This window comes from Girardinichthys multiradiatus, chromosome 10 (assembly GCF_021462225.1).
Source record: "Girardinichthys multiradiatus isolate DD_20200921_A chromosome 10, DD_fGirMul_XY1, whole genome shotgun sequence".
NCBI classification, from domain to species: Eukaryota; Metazoa; Chordata; class Actinopteri; order Cyprinodontiformes; family Goodeidae; genus Girardinichthys; species Girardinichthys multiradiatus.
In genome coordinates this window covers 8,400,684-8,422,724 of record NC_061803.1, presented here as the reverse complement: position 1 = coordinate 8,422,724, position 22,041 = coordinate 8,400,684, and the positions used below count along the sequence as shown (strand labels likewise).

Sequence of the window (22,041 nt, the reverse complement as noted above, 5' to 3'; positions counted from 1 at the left end):
ATCCATCAACTCTGTACGATTCCTTTTCATCCTTGTTGCTCAAAAATATATAATGCCTCCCCTTAAATAGGCTTTCATAGTTTCCCACAGTATTGAAGGAGACGTTCCGGGAAGGTCATTCATTTCAAAGAAAAAAGTAATCTGCTCTCTAATAAACTTACAGAATTCTGATGTCTTCAACAGTTGTGGGTCCAGTTCTTTCAGTTTGGTTCAAATTATCTAAATGTAAATCTAGAGAAAGGGGGGCATGGTCTGAAATTGCTATATTGTGATATTTTACTTCACTAGTATAGGGTACTAACTTTGCATCCATCATTAAATAATTCATGTGTATACATTATGAACATTTGAGTGAAATGAATAGGCTCACCCCTGTGGATTAAAAATCCTCCAGCTATCGAACAAATTCGAATTATTTAGGTATTCCTTTAGGAAAATACTAGCATTAGAGGCCGGTGCTCTACGTGTTGACGAGCGGTCTAAGTATGGATCTAAAACAAGATTCAGGTCCCCTCCAATGATTAGATTAGTCTGCGAAATGTCAGGTATTTGGGCTCAAACATGTTTGTAAAATAGTGGAGAGTCTATGTTGGGGCCATATATATTAACCAGAGTTATAGGAACAGAGTCGAATTCTCCAACTAATTGTAAATATCTGCCTTCCCTGTCAGATATGGTTGATTTATGGGTAAAAGGTGTACTTTTCTATCATCATGGTGTTCGCTCTCCCTTCAACTGTCAGGAGCTCACCAACCTAAATGTCTGAGGTTTAAAGAGGGCAGTCCTTCAAAATGCTGAGTATCTGTCTTGTAAATATGTGCATCTGGTTGAATGTAGATGTCTTCTAATTTGTTCCTCATTAGAAACTGCATTTTATTACATTTTACAGAAAACTGTAAAAGGTTTCTTTTCAGTTTTCATTGTTTGTATTCTTGAATCTTTCAGTATTGTTAAAATTGTTAAAATATTTATCTACATGTTTGTGGTTTATGACTCACACTTAGATAATGTTTCTTCAGTGTTGGTGTACATATCAAGACCAGTTCAAAATGGCCAGTTCTAAATATTTATTCGCCTGACTCTGTGGCAGCAAAATATTAAGAAATTAAGGATTAAGAAATTAAGGATGGTTGAAAATAACCGAAAATTTTAAAATCTCTGGACTCTTTTCTCATCCTGTTCCAGAATCAGGGACTGAAACACACAATTACAGACACTGGGGTTGCAGCTTAAAGGCCAGAGACATTTCTCAAGATAAACAATGGACTTGTGAAGCAGGGAAAGGCCACACAAAGCCTCTAATTTATCCCTGCTATTACTGAAGTCGTTAAGGCTTTACTGAGTGAATCATCCACTCCTGGTGTCTTGTTCTCATATGACTGCTAAAAAGGGGATTTATCACAGCGTGTTCCATTGAATGTACATGTAGAGCTTTTGTGGTGGACCAAAATATGAAAGTCCACAATGTGTCTCTCTGCTTTAAGGTACGCTGTCCCAGAACCAGGTCCACCCACTTCTCGGTTCCCTGCCCCTCCGGGGTCGACCCCTTCAGCCACAGACCCATGCCCATCTGGAACACTTCCTGCCACTCAGGGTCAACGGCTCCTCTCCCCTCAGCCTCTTCCCCAACTTCAACAGTGTAAGATACCATGTCCCAAACTTGCACACAATACACAATGTTCAAATCATTGGTTAAATACTAATACAGTTGAGTATTTATAAATGATGCTTCATATTGAGTCCTGAAATGTGGAGTCGTAAGAAAGTAAAAAGACTGATCTATTTTGAAAATGTTCCTGTTTTGTAAACTAGTACTTACATAGTTTATAGAAAGTAACAGTGTGATGGAGGTTAATAATCTATGGGGAAATATAATCCAGCATTTAGGCAATGTTAAAGCTTTTGCAACTGGGATTCTTGAATTTTAAAATCATGCCGCCATCACATTCGATTTCTTCCACATCTAAAACATTTTATGTAGACCAAAACGTTTGATCTAATTGGTCTAGTGGCAGATTTGCAGTGTCCCTTACATGCCTTGTGGCAAACCTTTAATTGACCTTCTTATGGCTTGCTTTCAACAATGGGCTTCTTATGGCCACTTTTCCATAAAGGACACATTTATGGAGTGCATGAGTAATTGTTGTCCTATTGTTGTCCTAACAGATGCTCCAACCTGATCTATGGATCCTTCAGAGTTAACATGAGCCTCTCAGCTGCTTTTCTGATTAGCGTTCTCCTTGCCTGGCCGGTCATTTTAGGTGGTTATTTCTAGGTAGCTTTGGAATTGTGCTATACTGCTTTCATTTTCAGATAATGGATTGACTAGAGCTCTGCGAGATGTTCAAAGCTTGGGATATTGATTTAAAACCTAACCCTGCTTTAAACATCTCCAAAACTTTTCCCCTGACCTGTCTGCTGTATTCCTTGGTTTATTGTTCTCTAACAAACTTCAGAGGTCTTCACAACACATCGGAATATATACAGAGATTTAGTGACAGACAAGTGCACTATTTTTATTAAGAGTTCTGGAGGTGGAATGCACGGTGGCACGGTTGGTAGTACTGTTGCCTTGCAGCAAGAAGGTCATGGGTTCAACTCCTGGCCCAGGGTCTTTCTGCATGATGTTGGCATGTTCTCCCTGTGCATGCATGGGCTCTCTCCAGGTCCTCCGGCTTCCTCCCACAGTCCAAAAAATCATGACTTTTAGGTTAATTGGTCTCTCTAAATTGCCCTTAGGTGTGAATGGTTGTATGTCCTGTGTGTCTCTGTGTTGCCCTGTGATGGACTACGCCGTGTCCAGGGTGCCCATAAACCGCTGGAGATAGGCACCAGCTCCCCTGCGACCCAATATGGAAGAAGCGGCTATAGAAAATAAATGGATGGATGGACTTCTGGAGGCAGTTGGTTGCGCTGGATTTCATATAAAGAGTAGTGGAGTAAATGGGGCTGAATAATTTGTCAATAAATGACCACAATTAGGCTCTACTTTGTGTTGTATCACATAAAATCTGAATTACGCACAATGAAATTGTGGTTGTCATGTGACAAAATTTGAAAAAAAAAAAAAAAAGGTGTGAATACTTTTGCAAGGCACTGTAAAGCATTTTGCTTTCTGAACACATAAATCTTAATTTTGGCATTTTTCCAATTACTGGTATAAAAATGTTGACCCATATTTTTGTGTTGTTTTCCTGGACAATCTATTATGGAACTGGGCAAGAGAAAGTTGTTGCTAATTGTGCTTTAAAGGGAATAAATAAAATATTTCAGGGAGCAAACTGCACCTCGCAGACACAAAATGTTCATCTCGTGTTTGAGGTGAACATTTTGTCTATTTGATTTCCACCGCCAGTCAGTGAATAAATCTTATGTTGAAGCATATATAAAATCATAGATTTAGACTGGGCAAAACTATATTGCGAAACAAGTTTTATTTTCATAAAGGAGTGCATCTTTTTTTTTGGTTCTTTATGTGTTCACAGAAAAAGTGATTTGTTGAAGGGGATTTAGAGTAATTTAGTGACAGGTTGATAAAAACAGCCATTACTGTTTGGGCTAAACACCATTAGAATGTCACACTGTTGCATTATTAGTAGTAAATATAATTATATTAGCTTCATTATGTCTACTGTATGTCAGCTCTAGGCATGTCCTGCAGAATAATAACAAACTGAAACCCAATAACACTTATGAAAAGATATCTAAAAATTAATTGCATCCCAACAGTCAAGTCTATCTGTCTTAATATTCTTAATCCACACACTCATACTGGGTTGACAATATAAAAGCAATATATTGTGTAGCCCTAGCTACTGTATATGAAAATATTTCCCACCATTCCATAGCAGAGTAGCCTTAGCAAGAGTTTAATGTACTGTTTACTTAGCTGTTAAAATGTATTTTTGTGTAATTTTAGATGACTATATACCAGTTTTTAAATAATATGTTTACATAATGTAAAAAGTCTCTTAACATCCCCTGAACCATGTTTGTTATGTTAAAAAAATAATTTGTAGAATTTCAGTCTGAGTCTGCATTCAGATTCACTTAAAAAGCTGAGGATGTCTTGTTAAAAGTATCAAGCATGTGGGAGGATGAGAAAATACTGCTGTGTGACAGCTAAAGCTAAAAATATGGTTTGAATGGCACAGCTACACTGGACGGATTTAAAAAATGAAGAAAGATTTGATCCCAACAGTGAATTTAAAAAGGGCAAACTCAGGATTGTGGTTTTAAAACAGGACATGCATGCTTAGGTTGAATGTATTCTTTACATAAAGGTCAGATTAGTACCGAAAAATGTTAAAACCAAATGTGTCATCGTTTCTGGAGATGCCTTTGAATAAGTCACAAACAGTGCAACATAATTTCAATACTGATTCAAGGATTAAAGAAGAAAAATTCTGGAAATTAGTCTTACAAAAATATGAACAGGATTGCTGAATGCACATTTCTCATCTATCTTGACAGCATTTTTTCTTTGTTTTGCAAAAACAATTTTAAACCGTGGCTTGCTGAAGATGTCAAAAAATCCGTAAGTGAAATTTCTATTTTTCCCCTTTATTTGACAGAGATTTTTTTCCCTCTTCTTACCTAAAGTGGTCTCTTTTCTCATCTACCTAAATGTGTGATTTCATTACTTTTCATAGATTTTCAGATTTCTCAGAAGGATTACCAGCAAAAGCCAAATATTATTAGTATTTAAAAGCTTTGGACTAAAACTTTTTTATACCAGTGACCCAGCTTATTTGAATGATGGAACCACAACTGCCTCATACCAGCGACCTCAAGGGTTAATATTATCATTTTTCTTTTAGCACCGGATGAATTCCTTACCACAGACGACTTAATGAGCTAATTACCTCTGTTAGAAAGATTGGATTAGAACCAGCTCTTACCAGTAAACTCCCAAGGATTATAAGTGTCATTTGATTTGTTTTTCTGTTTGATTTTCTGTATCATTGTAATGTTTTTCCTCATGTACAGCGCTTTAAGTGCCTTGTTGCTGAAAAGCACTATATAAATAAACTTGACTTGACTTGACTAGATGAGGAACAAAGGGAAAGGGAGCTTCATTGTACCACTTGACTTATTGAAGAAAAGGACAACATGTCAGAAAGAACAAAATTATATTATACTTTAGATGAAAGCTTCATAGTTGGTTGCTTGTTTTGTGTTTCTAAGTAATATTTGCATTAGCTTTGTTAGGCCACCTCCACAGTTGCTGGCACCCCTGATAGATATGTAAAAAGTTTTAAAATAAAGTAATCGCTTTTTGCAGAAACATAATCTGACAGAGAAAAATGTAAATTAAAGCTGCAAGCAGCATTGAAGGCCCTCGCACATCAGCGCAACTCGGCCTGTGCAGCAACCGCGGGAGCCTGGCTTCACCGCCTGCGCGCCACCAATTTGGCCGCTGTTCAATTCCAAATGTCGCCACTAAGGGGGACTGTGAGCAACATGTCAAATGATCTTCAGTCATGCAGAGTTCTGGTCTGGCGAGAAGTCATATTTTGAGGCGTGGCGACGCCCACACGGTTTCATGTATCAAAAAGCTTTTGATAACTTTTGATCCCCATTAACTTAAGAGTATACTGAGTGATTTTTAAGTCTCTAAGTCAAATGCTGTAGGAGGAGTTTGCTCAGATATGCGGGCTAGAAAGGGCAAATTTGGGGTCAAAATGGCAACTTCAATCCAAGATAGCCGACTTCCTGTCGGGTTTGGACCAATGCTCCAAGAGACTTTTTTGTAGGTCCTGACAAGTTACATATGTGTACCATATTTCAGATTCCTCGGTCAAAGCATGGCTTGGGGCTGATTTTTTAAACTTTTCTAGGGGAGGCTGTGGACAAATTAGGCCACGCCCACCAAATATGTCATCAGACTTCTGTTGGGGACTGGACTAGGATCAATCACATTGAATTTGGTGCAGATCAGATGATCTATGTGGAAATTAGAGCCAAACGTATGGCCATGGCGTGACGTCCAACTTCGCCGCGCCACCACGGCCACGCCCTTTTATGAAAAGTCACTGTGCTTCAAACGAAGTTAGACCCACTAGTTATCAGTCACCTGACACAGTTTCAAGTTGATTTAGTGTAGACAGCCAGATAGCGATCTTTCCCAGTAAAAAAAGTGACCTCCTGTTCTCACGGGCCGTGGCTTTGATGATGTCAGCATATGACCCCATTGGATTGTCGGGAACCAGAAGGTCCTCCTTCATGCAAACGTTGGTGTGATTTGACATTTTTTTGGGAAAGTTATTGTATTTTTTTCACTTTGGGTGCGAACGTCATTTTCGTTTCCCAGCCACGCCCCCTAAACATGGCCGAAAACTCAAGATTTTGATAACTTTTAATCCCTCGTGCCTTAACTGCATATTGACCAAATATGAAGCCGATAGCTCAAAATCCCTAGGAGGAGTTCGTTAAAGTTCGAGGTGAGTAAAGTGAAAAACGGGCAAAAATTGGCCTTTGACCCAAAATGGCCGACTTCCTGTGCGTTTTAGGACATACCCCCTAAAGACTTTTTTTCTTGATTTGAGGAGCTCTAGCAGTGTGCCAAATTTCAGATCTCTACGACTTACGGTTCGGCCTCTCTCACGTTTGGGGGCGTGGCCAAGAGGTTTGGCAACGCCAACTGACGACGACATTAAGGAACAAGAATTTCACGCGGCGGACAATTTTGGGTAAAATCTTACGCGTTGTGGTGCATGGCAAAATCCCCAAATTGGCCCGCAAAGACGCAACGAAAGAAAGAAAGAAAGAAAGATGTCAATATTGCGTAACACAGAGGCCAATTTCTCTCTCCGGTGTTCAAAAAGGGAAAGACTAGAGAAAAAGCCATTCAACTAAGATAAATGTGACAGAAAATAACTTTGTATACCCTAGCTTATTGCTTAAATTAGCAATAATTCAATTGATGGTTTAACACACCTGGAACTGGCACAAACAAGGCTGGAGAAGGACCCAAGATTATCTCGCCACCTAACAGATAGACCAGGCCGGTAAGGGAGGTGAAAGTTTGGGGGTTGGCAGGCAGAATGTATTATAGGAGTGGGAGAGGGGGTATTAACCATACAAACACTAATGAAACAGTTTACCATAAAACCACTGATACAGTCAGCAATACCACTGAAATTACTGTACATATTTAATGATTATTTCAAAGCCTGGCACCAGTCAAAGGCCTGGTGATTGGGGACTCCTCATGTAAACTGTGGAGTCCAAAATAGGGCCATTGACAATAACATGTAGCTACTAAGTGTGGCGGAGGTCTGTGATGCTGTGGGATTGTATTTTTTTGAAAAGGTCCTGTTATCCTTGTTAGGACTCATGGCATTATCAACTCTTTGAAACATGTAGTCAGCCTTTTTTAGTAATAGAAAGCCATGTTTTTTTTAAGTCAAACATATTACTGTTTTCATCTAATTGTGTTATTATGTCCATGTAAAGCAGCACTGGCAGGTTTTATTTGTGTATCTCTTCTTGTAGATGGACCCAGTGCAGAAAGCTGTGATCAACCACACCTTCGGCATGTCTCAGCCTAAGAAGAAGCCCATCATTTCATGTAACATCTGTCACCTGCGCTTCAACTCAACTGTGAGTTAAAAGCTTCAAGATGGAACAAAATATATCTTCGCTTTTCAAAAGGAACCTGGAGACATTTTGTTTTTCAACAAAGTTGAATTCCTTAGTCACAGTGCTGTAAATTTGTTAAAATTAGTGGCTAAAAGATCTTTATTTATTTTCTCAGAGCCTTCTCCTTTGCTCTTATTGCAGACTTTTCAAAATAATCCGTCTTTTATAGGTACTATCAGCCTATCAATAAGTCTTTTTCACGTTTTACTTGCTGTAATCATTTAAAAAATACTCTGTGCTCCATGAAATCTTGTCATTTAACACTTGTAGTACATAAATCATCCTTCAGGTGACATGACATGTTCAGGATTCAATACAGCAGGGTTTTAAAGAACATACAAACTTTGTCAAATAGGCAAGGGTCTCAGAAATATGTGTATCAAAAATGTCATATTTGGTAGTTAGGTTTCATTTTTACTTTTTTGCTGATCTGAGGCATAACTTCAGTAAATAAATGCGAGATGAGTTTGTGAAGCACTGTTGACTGTTAGGCAACAACAACTAGGAAGGAAGAGAATTGTGAACCTCCACAAGTCTGGTTCATTCCTGGGTATCATTTCCACATGTCTGAAGGTGCCATGTACCATCTGTTCAAAGTATTATACAAAAGTATAAACACCATGGGAATGCTGTTGAGGAAGCAGCCAATTGTGTGTCCCAGATATGTACTGACATGGCATAAAAGGTCACTCAGAGAGGAAGAAGCCATTCCTCCATTGAAACATAAAAAAGTCAGATTGTCGTTTTCAAATGTGTTTAGGGACAAAAGCCTTAAATTCTGGATACATGGCCTGTGGTTTGATGAAACTAGAATTGGCAAAAATGACCATCATTACGTAGTTTTACATTATACATCACATAATATTTTTTTTCCAAAAATTATGTTTTAAATTGTTGGTCTCTTTTGTAATTGTTGACACTCCTGGCATTAACATGTGTTCTACTCAAACAATGATGTCTGTAAAAATCTCACCACACCCTGCCGCTCCATTGTTTTTAAAAAATGGAACAGATGCAAAGAAGGTTCCTTCAGCTCTTTTCACAAGACACTTTCGAGCTGGACCTGAGATGCCGTCTTTTCATAGGTGTGGCCTATGCGAGGACCTGGTGTTATAGCTCTGAGCCACCAAGGGAGGCAGTCACAGAACTGTGAGGTCAGAGCAAGCAATGCTTATGCAGTCACTCACTGCTTCGGTGTGTAGACTTATTTTATGCTGGGACAAATGGTTGCAGGATGTGACCGGCTGTGGTGGTTAACTCCGGGCAGCTTAACCCAGCCATGTCGCAGAACTGTCTTCTTAAAAGGCTTTTTGATGCTACTGTTCAGAATCAAAAACCTTAAAAGATCCAAAGGATACACACTGGAAGTTGTTTGTTATTTTTTGACACGTTTCAGTATCTGTTATACAATAAAGCTCTGAATTCAAATGAACTTAAGCCCAGTTTCCTTAAGATGTCTCTAACAAAGCATCCTTGTTTTCTAGTTTGGCGATACACTTTCCGTGTGTTCCTATTACACTGGCATGCCAGATAACATGGTAGTATGCAGATGGGAACATGGAATGCCATCTTTCTGATTCACAACAAAAATCCCACTGAATGTTTAGAGTGCACTGACATTCATCATTGCCAAAGGGCTCACATACCCTTTGCTCTGCCCCGAATCCCCGACATCACACTTTGACCCTCGATGGTACCCTTTACGCTTGTGCAGCCATCCAAGTTTCATGAAAAGTGATAATGGGAAGACAGCTGTTCATCCGCTCCATGCACACGGTCATGATTGAATCACCTCTGCACACTCTGAATTTTAAATGTACACTAGGAGGCTGCACGGTGTACCTGGAAACCTTTTTGGATCATTTGAGCTCAGCCAAATTATGTTAAAGCACTGCATGAAAGCAGATACTTAATGTTTGCTCACTCTGACTTTTTGTATATAGAGGGCTTGCGGTTGGGTCTTTCATCTTAAGAAAGGCAACAGTGTTTCAAGACAGTTTGTTCCTAAAGAATAATGATTGTTATACTCATGAATTCATTGGAAAGGCCAATATCATCAAGGGTAATTGAGCTGTAGCTGTAGTCTTAATTATTCAGTAAAGTAAAAATAACTACATTAAATATATTAAAAGTTTAACAAGAGTTTAATAAATCTCTAAACCAACATTGCACTGCTAAAATAGGCAAACATTACACAGATTAGATAATGCAAATACTACACCTTGTAATAATCACACGAGCAGGTGTCATACTGCTATCTGGGGATACAGATCTTTCCATACAACAGCGGCCGAGTCCATAATGCACTAAAAAACAGGGAAATTAGACCAATGCTGCATAAATCTCAGATTGTTTCATATTGGTTATGTTTTAAAGATAAGTACTGTTCCTCCTAACTTTGTGGAAAAGTATACCAAGAACACAGGATAAATATAAACAATGTTGCGTTCGTGCGTTCGTGCAGGGGAGAGGAAAGGATTTCCAGTGGCAAAAATAAAAGCTCTACTTTTCAGCAAGAAAACGTATTATTTTGTCCCAGCGATTAACTTTACCACTTATATAGAGTCAATCCAAATCTTTTGGGAAACGGCAGCTGTAAGAGATTAAGTTAATTTTACCAACAAGCAGAAAGTAGAGGAGAGCTCCAGTTGGCTGCAGCCTGTTCAAACATAAATTTGATTAATTTTACAAGAGTAGTGAATGTTTTGATTTGCATGTTGGAACTTAAATGCTATAAAATCTTGTAGCATTACCTGTTTAAATCCCTAAAAACATAACTTAGCCGAGTGGATTACTCTCTGAGTCTCCACAAGTGTTGGAAGCTGTAGTCAGTACTTTATTTATTTATCAGGTTAGCTAATTTTACTGGTGTACTGTAAAATACTGTGATGTGTGGCGGGGTTTGAAATGTTTGCAAACAGAAATACCGGGTATTTTTAATTTTAATATAAAATATACATTTTAGAGGCGTTTATACTGTGAGATGACTAAGGTAATACTGGGAGTATTCAAACAACTTACTGGGAGTATTCACCAACTTGGAAATATTAGCACAGTCCTACTGCAAAACCTTAATAACATAAGATAATTCATAGTCAATCTAAAAAGATCTGGCTCCCTACCAGGCCGAAAAAGGTTCCTGCAAAGGAAAAGCACCTAAAAACAACCAAACCTATAGCCATTTTTAGGATCCAAAATCTGCCAAAACAATTCTGCTGAACTTTAAGGTCATGTTATGTCACAGCAAAACAGAAAGGCCACTTTCTGTCAGTACAAATCTGAGGAAAGATGAGCAGATATGCTTAGGGGGCATCACGAGTTGTTGATGTTCATCTGTGCAACATGACTGATTATTTTCAAACGGGTGGTTTGATTTCAAATGCATAATTGCTCCACAACTAAAATAAGGTAATAGGCAAACTTACGTATTTTCTCTACTATACTTCCCTGTGAATATATTGTGCAATGACTAAGCCCTCTTTGCTTGTTCTGCATTGTTCACGGTTGTCTGTGTGGGGGCGGGGGTGTTTGTGTGATGGCTAGACCCAGGCAGAGGCCCACTACAAAGGTCACAAGCATGCTCGCAAGCTAAAAGCCATCGAGACCCAGAAGAATCGGCAGAAGAACAGACACGGTCAGACCTCTGCAGGAAAAGACAAAGACCCAGAGACCGGGATGATGGAGGGGGAAACGGTGCCAGTCGATGCTCAGCTGAAAGACAAAACAGGTACAGGTTTAATATATTTATTTTAAAAAGCATCCCACTTCACCACCCTCTGGGTAATTAGTTGTAATTGAAGAGAATGAGCACTAAGGCTTTGGAAGCTGCCACTCAACTACTTAATTACAAGCCATTACCTGTCCAGCTATCTCTGGTTCTGTCAGATCGATAATTACAGCCATCAAGCGAAGACATTCTGCAGAACAAGAGGTGTTAAGAAGAGATGCAATCTTAGGAGGGATGATGTGTTGCACTCTTTGATTGTGACTGTGGTTGTAAACCATCACTTCCTCAGCAGAAATCACAAACTTTAGGTCACTGTTACCATCATAAAATGCTGACATTCAGTGTGAGGCATATTTATCAGCGCCCCTGGCAAAGATGTGTGAAAAGCCTCAAATTAAATTCACCGTTTGTTGCTTTAGTGAAATTTCACATAGAAAATCTATAAAAATGCATCCTGTAACCCATTACTGCCTGAATTTATTTACAACAATACAAAATGTGTTTTTGCTGTCACAAAGATTCTAAATTAGGTTGAGAGATTATTCATTTGAATAAAGCACACATAAAACATAATCAGAATCAGAATCAGAAAAGCTTTATTGCCAAGTACGTTTTTGGACATACAAGGAATTTGTTTTGGCGTAGTCGGTGCAATACAGTACTCAACTTAAACAGTATAAACATATCTACAATATAATATAAATATATGTGCACAGTTTTGAGTGAGTGAGAGTAAATATAGAGCAGTATAAGATGCAAGAGCAATACAACAGTGCAGATGATCATTGTGCAAGTATGGCAGTGCAAGTAAAGCAGGAGTCCAAGCTGAGCGTTAATGTAACGCATAGAGTTACAGGTTACAGGTGTCCTGTCAGCAAAAAAAAAGGGGGGGGGGGGGGGGGGGGGGGGGGTAATGGGAGAGTGTCAGGGTGGTTTCCGGGCTTTGTTAACCAGGCTGGTGGCAGATGGGAAAAAACTGTTCTTGTGGCGTGAGGTTTTGGTCCGGATGGACTGCAGCCTCCTGCCAGAGGGGAGAGTTTCAAAGAGTCTGTGACCAGGGTGGGAGGGATCAGCCAGAATCTTCCCTGCCCGCTTCAGGGTCCTGGAGGTGTACAGTTCCTGGAGCGACAGTAGACTGCAGCCAATCACCTTCTCAGCAGACCGAATGACACGCTGCAGCCTGCCCTTATCCTTGGCTGTAGCAGCGGCGTACCAGATGGTGATGGAGGAGGTGAGGATGGACTCAATGATGGCTGTGTAGAAGTGCACCATCATAGTCTTTGGCAGGTTGAATTTCTTCAGCTGTCGCAGGAAGAACATCCTCTGCTGGGCTTTCTTGATGAAGGAGCTGATGTTTGGCTCCCACTTGAGATCCTGGGAGATGATGGTTCCCAGGAAGCGGAAAGATTCCACAGTGTCAATTGTGGAGTCACAGAGGGTGATGGGGGCAGGTGGGACTGGGTTCTGCCTGAAGTCCACAACCATCTCTACTGTCTTTAGAGCGTTGTTAAGTTTAGGTAATGAGTGTGCAAATGTGTGTATGCGGGCATAATTGGACATAACTCCAGTTAATATAAAACTCTTTTTTCTTAATACAGGTCCTTCTCAAAATATTAGCATATTGTGATAAAGTTCATTATTTTTCATAATGTCATGATGAAAATTTAACATTCATATATTTTAGATTCATTGAACACTAACTGAAATATTTCAGGTCTTTTATTGTCTTAATACGGATGATTTTGGCATACAGCTCATGAAAACCCAAAATTCCTATCTCACAAAATTAGCATATTTCATCCGACCAATAAAAGAAAAGTGTTTTTAATACAAAAAACGTCAACCTTCAAATAATCATGTACAGTTATGCACTCAATACTTGGTCGGGAATCCTTTGGCAGAAATGACTGCTTCAATGCGGCGTGGCATGGAGGCAATCAGCCTGTGGCACTGCTGAGGTCTTATGGAGGCCCAGGATGCTTCGATAGCGGCCTTTAGCTCATCCAGAGTGTTGGGTCTTGAGTCTCTCAACGTTCTCTTCACAATATCCCACAGATTCTCTATGGGGTTCAGGTCAGGAGAGTTGGCAGGCCAATTGAGCACAGTGATACCATGGTCAGTAAACCATTTACCAGTGGTTTTGGCACTGTGAGCAGGTGCCAGGTCGTGCTGAAAAATGAAATCTTCATCTCCATAAAGCTTTTCAGCAGATGGAAGCATGAAGTGCTCCAAAATCTCCTGATAGCTAGCTGCATTGACCCTGCCCTTGATAAAACACAGTGGACCAACACCAGCAGCTGACACGGCAACCAGACCATCACTGACTGTGGGTACTTGACACTGGACTTCTGGCATTTTGGCATTTCCTTCTCCCCAGTCTTCCTCCAGACTCTGGCACCTTGATTTCTGAATGACATGCAGAATTTGCTTTCATCCGAAAAAAGTACTTTGGACCACTGAGCAACAGTCCAGTGCTGCTTCTCTGTAGCCCAGGTCAGGCGCTTCTGCCGCTGTTTCTGGTTCAAAAGTGGCTTGACCTGGGGAATGCGGCACCTGTAGCCCATTTCCTGCACACGCCTGTGCACGGTGGCTCTGGATGTTTCTACTCCAGACTCAGTCCACTGCTTCCGCAGGTCCCCCAAGGTCTGGAATCGGCCCTTCTCCACAATCTTCCTCAGGGTCCGGTCACCTCTTCTCGTTGTGCAGCGTTTTCTGCCACACTTTTTCCTTCCCACAGACTTCCCACTGAGGTGCCTTGATACAGCACTCTGGGAACAGCCTATTCGTTCAGAAATTTCTTTCTGTGTCTTACCCTCTTGCTTGAGGGTGTCAATAGTGGCCTTCTGGACAGCAGTCAGGTCGGCAGTCTTACCCATGATTGGGGTTTTGAGTGATGAACCAGGATGGGAGTTTTAAAGACCTCAGGAATCTTTTGCAGGTGTTTAGAGTTAACTCGTTGATTCAGATGATTAGGTTCATAGCTCGTTTAGAGACCCTTTTAATGATATGCTAATTTTGTGAGATAGGAATTTTGGGTTTTCATGAGCTGTATGCCAAAATCATCCGTATTAAGACAATAAAAGACCTGAAATATTTCAGTTAGTGTGCAATGAATCTAAAATATATGAATGTTAAATTTTCATCATGACATTATGGAAAATAATGAACTTTATCACAATATGCTAATATTTTGAGAAGGACCTGTATATTGTTTTCTCTGGTGAATAAATGTACTCAAATTTAGGGTTGTGCTTTTCCTAAAACCTTTCAGTGTGAGACAATATAAATGGAAGAATGGAGGAATTTTTAAAGGCATTTTACATTTTTAGGTAAAATGGTAATAATGAGTAAGGTTTGTTAGTAACCAGCAGCCAGTATCAACAATATGAAGAACATTTTTATTGCAGAAATGTATTATCAGTGTAGATGATAATACATGAAATAAAAAACATGTAGATGATGTTATTTGATGTTAAATGTGACTGGTTTCTATTCGTGTCTCTCTTTCTTCATATCAAACATCCAACATTATTTTAAAAAAAACAGGAGCTTACCATATTTGCTGACAAAATCTCTTCCTATCAAGGAAATCGTTTCATTGAGTGAGTTTAAACAAATGATAAATAGTCAAACATCTGAATGCAGCTGTTTTGAATGGTGAATTATCTGATTATGAGGAACATGTCACTGGACTTGTTTTAGTTTTGTTTATAGTGTAGTGACCTCTGATGTTTAATAATGGGTAGCATTTCAGTGAGCTGCTGCTGTCTTGTCAAGAACATACTTATAAGTGAGATTTTACATTTAAAAGGGGCTTTCCCAATAACTAAAGTTGAAATAAATAAAAAATAATAATAATTTATGTATTTTAATCAATGTTATGAGGAGGAAATGAGGTTTAACGTTGTGAAATACGTTGAATGTCTACTTTAAAAATATGGTTTTAAACAGATTATTTAAAAAATGTGTTAACTTATCTTTATCCTGGTAATTGTATTGTTTTCATTGAAATATAAAATACAAAATTCACATGAATTTCTGTTTTCTGATCTGTTTCCTGGATCCTTATCATATTCTTATTGCTACACTGAGCTGCCTTTCCAGTAATGACTTTGCAATTTACTATTTTGCTCCTTTCAGCCATCAGTCACTCAGCCTCTTATTCTACCTGATAACAAAATATCACCATCTTTCTCTCTATTCCCTATGTCTGCTTTTGCTTTTCCATTATTGATCCTCTCTCTCCCATTTTCTTTGCTGCACCTATCAATTTCCCTCGAAGCACATAATAATAAGCTTGTTACACTCAGTGGTTGCCATGGTTGTTGATTGATGGTGACGGATGGTGCCTCTGCGGAGAGAGCCAACAAATGACACAGAGGCACAGTGACAAAAGAAGAGTGATTAAGATGGCACGAAAAAGATGGCAAGATGGGAAAATTTAAGAGATGATAGCTAATAAGACACAATCAAACATTTCTATGAAAAGAATGAAATAAAGAATAAAGTTAGCGGAGAACACCAGGATATCATGTTATGTTTATCCTGGGTTCTGCAGAATTTCTTTATGTTTTATATTAAGCATTGTAAAGGCCTGAACCTGAATATATGAACAACTTAACATATTCATTTGTAAAAATCAAATACGCATATTTACCACAAAGTACAAACGTCAAACATCTTAAAATCTTGGGTTTAAATAACAAGTCGATGTCATAAACAAAGAAGTAACCAAAACAGACAAGTCTTATTTTAAAGTATAATAGAAATAAAGTTGAGTTGATTTGAGACCTTTTCTAAGGATAAAAAATAATTCATCTCATTAGATCATATAAAAAAGCTTGTTTTGTAGCGATAACCGTGTCTATCCTTATTAGGGATACCCCAAGATGGACTCGAACCAGAGTTTGCTGCTCTAACACAGGGTTAGCTAGGTTAAAAAAGCTACTTCAATGTCTTGACATTAGGACACCCTACAACAGTCTTGCATATGTGGACAAAGGGGTACTTCATATCTGTTTTAACAGTACTGAGAAATTCAAGTAATATTATCTACAACACAAACTAAAGAAAACATTTTAATTGTTTTCTTTAATAGTTATGTATTTTTAATAAAATGCAGTTTCTGGTGAGGAAATTAGATTAGGATACCTCTAAATTGATTCTGATGTAAAAAGATTAAAATCACACACAGCCCTAATACATCAAGTGAGAACATTGTTATTCAGCATTTTGAAGGAGGTTTGCTCATTTTAAACGTTAGATGTTTATTTTGGTGCTCCTGACTGTTGAGGTGAGAGTGAACACCATGGTAAGATTGACAGAGCTGTTCACAGACAGGTTTGCAGCAGCTCCTAAGTCTGCTAAGGGATTCAAAGAGTTATCAAAGTATTTGAAATCAGTTCCAACGTACAGAAAGTGGTCTACAAGTGAAAGACATTCGAAAAAACAGCCGAAATTCCCAAGTTCATCCTAAAAGCAAACCAGAAGATGCTAAAAGAAGTCCCCAAGAAACCTAAAATGCCATCACAGGACTTACTGCAGGTTCCTTTTATAAAACCCTGTTTATGTGAACATGTATGCCTGTATTTTCCTGACAGTGACAGATATTTTGTCACTGCTCCAACACAAGTAAATTGATTTAGAAAGCTAACATTAGTCTGGTAAACCATAATCTAGAACGCATATAGCTTAATTAAATATTTATGATATGACTGATTTGACACATACAGCTGTTATCTTTAATAAACTCAACCCTTGCTCCTAATAATGATGTTTTCATGCAGAGCAGTTAGTGAAAGTGGTAGGCTATCACTAGCATGAAAGCTCTCTCTTTTCATATGACTCTGATTCCAGTTAACTGCCTGCACTTTGCTTTGACCACCATAAAGTTTGATTGCTAATCTTTCGGCTGCTTTCCGCACAGCTCTTCCAGCTCTCTCTGGCTATCTGAGCGTGGGCAGAGCAGGTCCCCTGACAAAGACAGCTGCAGCAGCCAATACAATCACTCTTTCAGTTTCAGTTTCATTGTAAAGAGGGAAGAAGCATTTTCATTAGAAGAAAATAGGACCTGTTACATAATTTTTAAAGCCATGCACACAAAAATAGTTATCTTTAGGAACTGGCCATACAGACTGCAGTGACATGGTTGGCTGGGGGTGTGGTTGACATAACCGCATTAGACCAAAAACAGGTATCAGGATTTGAGACAGGGACTCCACCACCATCATTTACAGAACTTCAAATCATCACTAGGAATCGTATTTGGACATCCTTAGTATTTATGTTAATGTCTAATTTTAGCAGTTGCATTTTGTAAACAGTATTTGGGTTATTTCAATCTAGAAATGTTTTTCATGATGACTACAATTCTTTTGAAAGTGCCACTAAAATGAAAAGCGGTATTTCTTTATCAGAAGTGTGGATTATTAAGGTGGCACCTAATTTGAGTTACAGTAATTTATTAAACCATATGGAAAACCAGTACCTTGAATGTTTTCACACCATAATCAACTTGTCCTCTTGAGAAAACAATGATGTTTATCTGAAAAAGATTCTTTCTTTATCAAGATAATGAAATAAAGCTTGCTCGTTATCTTAACACAAAAGTCAGCTAGTGATTTTAGCAAAATTGCGCATATGGGCGTTCTCAGCTTCTGCAGACATGTAGTAGATGTGTGGATAAAACAACCAATGGCTGGAAGTAAAAAGCTTTCATTCACCCATCTGTCCACAGACCCAAACGCCTCATCCCAACCTGAACAGCAGCATCCTGAAAACAGCCAGGGGAACTTTCAAACAACCACTCCATCCTCCATGCCCTCATGCACAGACTCCTCCTCACCCCCCTCTGCTCACCAGACCCTTCAAGTGTCCGATGGCTCCCAGCTTTCTGATCTGCCTTCAGACGGCCCGCATGCAGGTAGGAGCAGCCCAGCCATTGGTTCAGCCTCAGACTCTGATCCTCAGGGAAGCTCCACATCAGGAGAAGAGGAGGATGCCACAAAGGTTAAAGAGGTTAAAGAGGCCAAAAACAACAAAAAGCATCTTCACTGTCCAACGTGCAAAGTGACGGTCAACTCCAGCTCTCAGCTAGAGTCTCACTGTAGTGGTATTCACTCTCACTTTTACTGCTTTAGTTTGTAGCATGTTGACTGCTTCAACCATCTAAATCTGCATTGCTTTACTAAACTCACATTTTACCCTCTCCTTTGATTGGTTGAATCAGGGTCTAAGCACAAACAGATGCTTGATGGTCAGAACAACAGCCAGTCGCATCACAGGGTCAAGGTGGCATCAACTTCCAAACCAAAAGGTCGAATTAAACGGCGGATGGGGAGCAAAAACAGAACGGTTGTTGGGGTAACCAATAAGGCATTTCACTGTGAACTGTGCCAACTGTCTGTTAACTCAGAGACACAGCTAAAGCAGGTATATGGATTCATTTTTTAGTTTATTTGGAAAAGGTTACAAGTACATGAAGAATTTACAACTATATAAAACCTAAAAGAAGGATAGAGTGTCATACTTTTATTTTGCACTTGGTATTTGTTACCAAGTACAAAATAACTGGTTGCTTTATGTGTCTTGTCTTTTCTTTTTCAGCACATAAATAGCAGGAGACACAAAGAGCGTTTGGCTGGAAAGCCTGTCAAGGCCAAGTTCACCCCCTATAATAAACTCCACCCCAATGCTGTTTTAGCGGTGAGAGTCTTGCTCACACACAAGCACACGCACGTACACACCTTGGCACTTCCAAAACTGCAGCACTTGTCAAGTCATCCCGGTCTGCAGTACGGATGGGGGATATGGACTTAAAAGTGTAGCACAACGTTTTGTGGTAAATGCAATAGTACTTAAAGTACTTAAAACCCATTGGTCTTTTTTAGCAATATTCTTTTCGGCTTGGACTTTACTGCAATCAAAGCCCCACAAACACAAATACTCTTACAACTTACCATTTATTGAGTAGGCTACTTCAGAGCTCTGGTTACATTAAGTGCCAGATAAAACAAAATATATGTATTTATTCATATTTATTAAAAATATAGAATTTTTTGTGTCAGTCCCAGCAATACTGTTAGTTTTGTAGTTTGCAAACTTCACCAAGTAGTGTTTATTGTTACAATAAAATTCCTATGTCAATAATAAGAATTTAACGATAACCATAAACAGTACGATAATTGCCCATTCCTAGTCTGCAGTGGTAATTATCTGTCAAAGGTTGTCTAAGCAAGGAACACTGGTGAACTGGCCACAGGGGCATGTGCAGCAAAGGTTTGTATACCATCAACCTGCCAGGGACCCCAGATGAAAATTAGCCTCCATGGCTAAACCTGGAACATTTACATGATCGACTGACTTGATGCATCGTCACATTTAATTATAAATAGACTAATAAAAAACTTTGTCTAGCAGAGTCCATGCTTCTATAGCTCAGGACTGTTTTAGCAACAAAAGTGGTATCAGTCATAATGTTATGCCAACTTGTGTAAATACCAGCAGAACATGTGTTTCTGTAACTGTATTTCAATTTCACCTTAATGTGGCTTTAACATTTGCCATCTTGTGAAAACTAGCAGCATATGAATCACAGCAACGTCCTCAACAACAATGATACTATAAACTGCTGCTGCATGGCAAAATGTAATAAATATTCATATAAATAATTCCACAGCTTTTGAAACCATGGCTATTGGAGATTTAAATCGATACTTTTTGAACTTCATGTTGTAGCAAGCTGTGCTACAGTGCTAACACTGCTACCTTGTAGGTAGTCATGGGCAAGTGAAGGTTCAGTTAAAGGTGTTTGTTTTTAATTTTTGTTCAACGGTGCTGAGCTATAAATTCTTTTAGCATCTCCAGTTGTGGAAACTGATACTGTTCTCTGCTGCTTCCATGTGTAAAATTTCTGTTCCTGATCTAATTAGATCCTAGCATATATTAGGTTCTATCTTGGCTGTGCACTCATTCTAGCTTAGAGTCATTATTTCCCTTCTTTTTACTTTCAGACTAAACTGGCCCTGCACAAACACCTGTCCAAAGCCCTGCCAGCTGGGCTTCTGACTGGTCCTCTTAATCCAGCTGCACTGTGCAGCATGACGTCCGGGCCCCTGGCACTACGACTGTCTCCAGGTCCTACAGCCATTATCCCAGGTCACATCATAAACCCCACACTCTTCAGGCCTGCTCCAGGACCTCTAAGGGCCACACATGCTCCTATAATCTTCTCTCCTTATTAGAAATTAGCACAAGCAGTTGGGACTTAGAGAGGCGTTGACAACTTTGCCAAAACTGGACTTGTGGAAAGGATTATCTTGGCCCGCTGTGGACAGCACAGTTCTGTTTGAGTAACATAGAAACACTGCAGTCACAAAGGCAGCCGCGTGATGCCCAATTGATGGCGGTTTCAGAGCTGGCTGAGCAGTTTGTCAGCTTTAAAGAGGAAGGATCAGCTGTCAGCTGTTTCCTGCCAGCAAACAGTTGAGTGCATGTTCCCCTGGGTCTGGACCTGTCTGCAAGCCATAATGATGTACATCATTGAGTTTCATTACTGACAACAATAAACTAAGACATTAAGGAATTTAAATGCTTGAAGACATGCTTTCATTTAAAAGCTTTCTAATTGTACTCTGGACAAAAAATGTCAGCTTTAGTTTTCATAAGGGAATGAAAACTTATCATATCCATGTTATATTATTATCCTATGAAACATGTTGAGAATATAAGTAACCTAAACATATAAAATTGTCAACCGAAATCTGCAGTTTTGCACTGATATAAATTTTGTATCTTCCCAAAATTGCATCTTTTTTCTCCATAATTTATTGTAAATTAGTTTTCTTGTGATTTATTTTAGATTCAAAGTGTCTTTTTCAGCCTGTTTGTATCGATGTCTGTTGATCTTTGTGTGAAAAAAGCGACAATCAACCACCATGCTTACGTGAATGAATGAGCATCTGCCGAATGGAAATACAGAACATCTAATGTGTAATGTGAGATGGTTTGAAATAAAGTTATAGTTATATATAGTTTATATAACCATTAAAGTTTACACTTTAGGTTACCTTGTTTACAGCATTTTTTAAAAGCACAATAAGTAAGAAGTAGGATATTTTACTTAGAGATGTAAAATCAGAACAAGTATAAGAGTGTAATGAATACTCCATAATATGTCTTTATGGGCCAAATTATAATCATTTGGAAAAATGTTGCATACATTCATGAGCAACATACAGAGGGCGATTTCACTTTGCCGCCCTACAAATGGGAAAAACAAGAACACATCATTTAGTATTCAGTATCCTTTGAGAAAAACATCTCAATGCTGTTTATAACACGTTAAACAGGTGGATTTAAAGTGTGAAATGTAGTGTGAGATAGGATATTGTAACAGCTTGATGCTGTTTGTGCAATATGAATGAATAGATTCTGTATGTGCTGTTCAGAGACATCTAAATGGTCCTTGTCTAAAAGAGTTACTTCTGTTGTGTTTAATGGGAAAAAAAAAACAATCCTCTTTTATTGTAGATATAAATCTACCACATGACTCACTAAGCAATATTCTTTTTATGTCACCTGCTGAGATTAACAAGAAGTGTAACTGTTTCTTTATTGCAATAATGTAAATCCTTATGTGATTAAAAAAAAATTTAATAATGTATTCCATA

The 22,041-nt window shown here is 38.8% G+C and overlaps 1 protein-coding gene across 4 annotated transcripts in view; it reads left to right on the top strand.

The window, feature by feature from the left end:
• Window positions 1-22,041, top strand: part of LOC124875609 (zinc finger protein 385C-like) — a 115,455-nt gene extending 93,414 nt beyond the window's left edge. For 3 of the 4 annotated variants that reach the window (XM_047377872.1, XM_047377868.1, XM_047377871.1), the window contains 7 exons: window positions 1,485-1,639; window positions 7,498-7,605; window positions 11,188-11,371; window positions 18,108-18,482; window positions 18,600-18,802; window positions 18,977-19,075; window positions 20,383-22,041. In XM_047377872.1, coding sequence (XP_047233828.1) covers window positions 1,485-1,639; window positions 7,498-7,605; window positions 11,188-11,371; window positions 18,108-18,482; window positions 18,600-18,802; window positions 18,977-19,075; window positions 20,383-20,613 — 1,355 coding nt within the window. In that variant the 3' untranslated portion in view covers window positions 20,614-22,041. The remainder of the gene's footprint in view (window positions 1-1,484; window positions 1,640-7,497; window positions 7,606-11,187; window positions 11,372-18,107; window positions 18,483-18,599; window positions 18,803-18,976; window positions 19,076-20,382) is intronic. The other variant, XM_047377870.1, reaches the window with a different exon arrangement.